Below are 3,793 nucleotides of genomic sequence, written 5' to 3'. Positions count from 1 at the left end.
AAATAACAAGAAAGTAAAGATGAACTTTTATTCAAAGAAACAATTGTCACTTATTATTTCCGAGAACAAAAGATGAATATTTGTGATGGCTAGATACTCTATTTATAGTTTACATTCGACTTAAAATCTAAGCAATCACTAGAATGTTCCACAAGTAAACTAAAACAGAGTAGCTTAAAATCTAAGCAAAAGCAGCAAAAGTAGTTATGGAGTGTGGCACGGCCGTGCCAAGCCTAGCACGGGCCGTGCCAAGTTTCTGACTTGAGGGAGATATATTTTTGTCTCCGAATCTTCGTATTTTCGTACCAAATCAGCTCCAAATCCCTTTCTTTTGCTCCAAGACTCAATCTATCCAATATTCGTTCCTGAAATATAATAAAATGCAATTTGTAGTAAACTATCTCAAAAAGGAAATAATACTAATATAAAATAAACTTAAATCTAATTAAAACTAAACTAAATAACATATAAAAATGGATAATAAATGACTTATCACTTGGGCTGTGTTTAGGAGAGAGTTCCTAGACAGATACTTTCCAGGAGATGTTCTCGGGAAGAAAGAGATTGAGTTCCTTGAGCTGAAACAAGGAAATATGTCCGTGACTGAGTATGCTGTCAAGTTTGTGGAATTGGCTAAGTTTTATCCGCACTACACTACTGAGTTTTCAAAATGCATCAAATTTGAGAATGGCTTGCGTGCTAAGATCAAGCAGGCAATTGGTTACCAGAAGATCCGTAATTTTTCTGAGCTGGTGAGCAGTTGCAGGATTTATGAGGAAGATACTAAGGCTCATTACAAGATTGTGAATGAGCGGAAAGGCAAAGGTCAGCAAAGTCGTCCAAAGCCTTACAGTGCTCCTGCTGATAAGGGCAAATAGAGAATGATTGATGAGAGGCGGCCTAGGAAGAAAGACGCTCCTGTTGAGATTGTCTGCTATACTTGTGGTGAGAACGGCCACAAGGGTAATGCTTGTCCTGGAGATGTGAAAAGGTGCTTTCGTTGTGGTAAGAAAGGGAATACACTTGCTGAGTGTAAGCATGATGATGTTATCTGTTTCAATTGCAATGAGGAAGAACATATTGGGTCACAATGCAAGAAGCCTAAGAAGGCGCAGACTACTGGGAGAGTTTTTGCTTTGACTGGTACGCAGACAGAGAATGAGGATCGTTTGATCAGAGGTACATGTTATTTTGACAGTACACCTTTAGTTGCTATTATTGATACTGGTGCTAGACATTGTTTTATTGCTATTGATTGTGCTTCTAAGTTGGGTCTTGCTATGTCAAATATGAATGGAGAGATGGTTGTCGAAACTCCAGCGAAGGGTTCGGTGACTACTTCTCTTGTATGTTTAAGATGTCCCTTGTCTATGTTTGGTCGTGATTTTGAAATTGACTTGGTTTGTTTACCTTTGAGTGGTATGGATGTAATCCTTGGTATGAACTGGTTAGAGTACAACCATGTTCATATTAATTGTTTTAGTAAGTCGGTGTATTTCTCTTCTGCTGAAGAGGAAAGTGACGCATAGTTCTTGTCTACTAAGCAGCTGAAGCAATTAGAACGTGATGGAATCTTGATGTTTTCTTTGATGGCGTCCTTGTCTATTGAGAATCAAGCAGTGATTGATAAGCTACAGGTTGTATGCGATTTTCCAGAGGTCTTTCCTGATGAAATTCCTGATGTGCCTCCATAAAGAGAAGTTGAATTTTCGATTGACATTGTTCCGGGTACGAAGCCTGTGTCTATGACAACTTACCGTATGTCGACTTCTGAGTTGGCCGAGTTGAAGAAACATTTAGAAGATTTACTTGATAAGATGTTTGTAAGACCAAGTGTTTCACCTTGGGAAGCGCCGATATTGCTAGTTAAGAAGAAAGATGGTAGCATGATATTATGCATTGATTATCGACGGTTGAATAAAGTAACGATAAAGAATAGGTATCCACTTCCAATAATTGATGACTTGATGGATCAGTTAGTGGCTGCAAGTGTGTTTAGCAAGATTGATTTGAGATCGGGTTATCACCAGATTAAAGTGAAAGATGAAGATATGCAGAATACAGCTTTCAGAACGCGTTATGGGTATTATGAATATAAAGTGATGCCTTTCAGAAGACGGCTTTCAGCGGAATATAAAGGCTTCTAGAAGTCTTTCCTGATGAAATTCCCTATGGTTGTTGAATTTATGTTGATAAGGCTTTTATGCCAAGATTTAATTATGGAGATTTAAACAGTTGTTGTTGTTGTTTGATGCAAATTTTCCGCTGCAAAATTAATGATGATTTTGAATGTTGTTCATTAAATAGATTTTTATATTCTATTTAAGAAATTTTGAAAAGTAGCGTGACATGCCCGTTTTGGAAATACTCTGATGTATGATTATTTATTATTTAATTGTTTTGGGTAACGGGGTGTTACACCTTTCGGTGTCACCAATACGCCACGTGTGTTTATGGAATACATGAATCACATTTTTCATGCATTTTTGGATCGTTTCGTGGTTGTGTTCATCGATGATATTTTGATATATTCCAAGACTGAAGAAGAACATGCTGAGCATTTGAAGATTGTTTTGCAAGTGCTGAAAGAGAAGAAGCTTTATGCTAAATTGTCAAAGTGTGAATTCTGGTTGAAAGAGGTGAGTTTTCTTGGCCATGTTATTTCTGGTAATGGTATTGCAGTAGATCCCTCTAAAGTTGATGCGGTATCGCAATGGGAGACTCCTAAGTCGGTTACAGAGATTAGAAGCTTTTTGGAATTGGCTGGTTATTACAGAAGATTTATAGAAGGATTTTCCAAGTTAGCACTTCCGTTAACTCAGTTGACTTGTAAAGGTAAATCCTTTGTGTGGGATGTTCAGTGTGGGAACAATTTAGAGATTTGAGTTTAGTCTGCGAATTGTCATCTCAGAGTGTAAAGTTAGGAATGCTGAAGATTGATAGTGAATTCCTGAAGAGTATTAAAGAAGCGCATAAAATTGATGTTAAGTTTGTGGAATTGTTGATTTCTAGTAATCAGACTGAAGATAGTGATTTTAAAATCGATGATCAAGGCGTGTTGAGATTCCGAGGCAGAATTTCTATTCCTTACGATGATGAGATGAAGAAAATGATTCTTGAAGAGAGTCATAGAAGTAGCTTGAGTATTCATCCGGGAGCTACGAAAATGTATCATGATCTGAAGAAGTTGTTTTGGTGGTCTGGGTTGAAACGTGATATGGCACAGTTTGTGTATTCCTGTTTGATTTGTCAGAAGTCGAAAGTTGAGCATCAGAAACCTGCTGGGATGATGGTATCTTAAGACGTGCCAGAGTAGAAATGGGATAACATATCCATGGATTTTGTGACGAGTTTGCCGAATACTCCTAAAGGGAATGACGCGATTTGGGTGATTGTTGATAGATTGACAAAGTCGGATCATTTTATACCGATTAATATCAGTTTTCCTGTGTCTCAGTTGGCGGAAATTTATATTCGCGATATTGTGAAGTTGCATGGTGTTCCTTCGAGCATTGTATGAGATAGAGATTCGAGATTTAAGATTTTGGAAGAGTTTGTAAGAGGCTTTAGGTTCTAAGTTGAGGTTGCGTTCGGCTTATCATCCGCAGACAGATGGTCAGTCGGAAAGGACGATTCAGTCGTTAGAGGACTTGTTGAGAGTTTGTGTACTTGAGCAAGGAGGAACTTGGGATAGTCATCTTCCATTAATAGAGTTCATGTACAATAACAATTATCATTCTAGTATTGGAATGACACCTTTTGAGGCTTTGTACGGTCGGAGATGCAGAACTCC

The 3,793-nt window shown here is 37.9% G+C and overlaps 1 protein-coding gene across 1 annotated transcript; it reads left to right on the top strand.

Moving 5' to 3' along the window:
* The first annotated feature begins 593 nt into the window (after positions 1–593).
* LOC120577510 (zinc finger protein GIS2-like) lies at positions 594–3,520 on the top strand. Its single transcript, XM_039829073.1, has 3 exons — positions 594–752; positions 879–1,127; positions 3,458–3,520. Exons 1-3 carry the CDS (start codon positions 594–596, stop codon positions 3,518–3,520), a joined length of 471 nt encoding a protein of 156 aa, XP_039685007.1.
* Positions 3,521–3,793: the final 273 nt, after the last annotated feature.

This window comes from Medicago truncatula, chromosome 8 (assembly GCF_003473485.1).
Source record: "Medicago truncatula cultivar Jemalong A17 chromosome 8, MtrunA17r5.0-ANR, whole genome shotgun sequence".
NCBI lineage: Eukaryota > Viridiplantae > Streptophyta > Magnoliopsida > Fabales > Fabaceae > Medicago > Medicago truncatula.
The sequence above is the reverse complement of the archived record's forward strand: the minus strand, read 5'-3'. Positions and strand labels throughout refer to the sequence as shown.

Excerpts from the sequence above, each read along its gene's own strand:
- LOC120577510 (XM_039829073.1), top strand. The coding sequence starts at position 594 with ATGTCCGTGACTGAGTATGCTGTCAAGTTTGTGGAATTGGCTAAGTTT. Across the intron at positions 753-878 it reads TCCGTAATTTTTCTGAGCTG|AGAATGATTGATGAGAGGCG; the intron begins GTGAGCAGTTGC and ends AAGGGCAAATAG. Across the intron at positions 1,128-3,457 it reads AGGCGCAGACTACTGGGAGA|TTGGCGGAAATTTATATTCG; the intron begins GTTTTTGCTTTG and ends CCTGTGTCTCAG.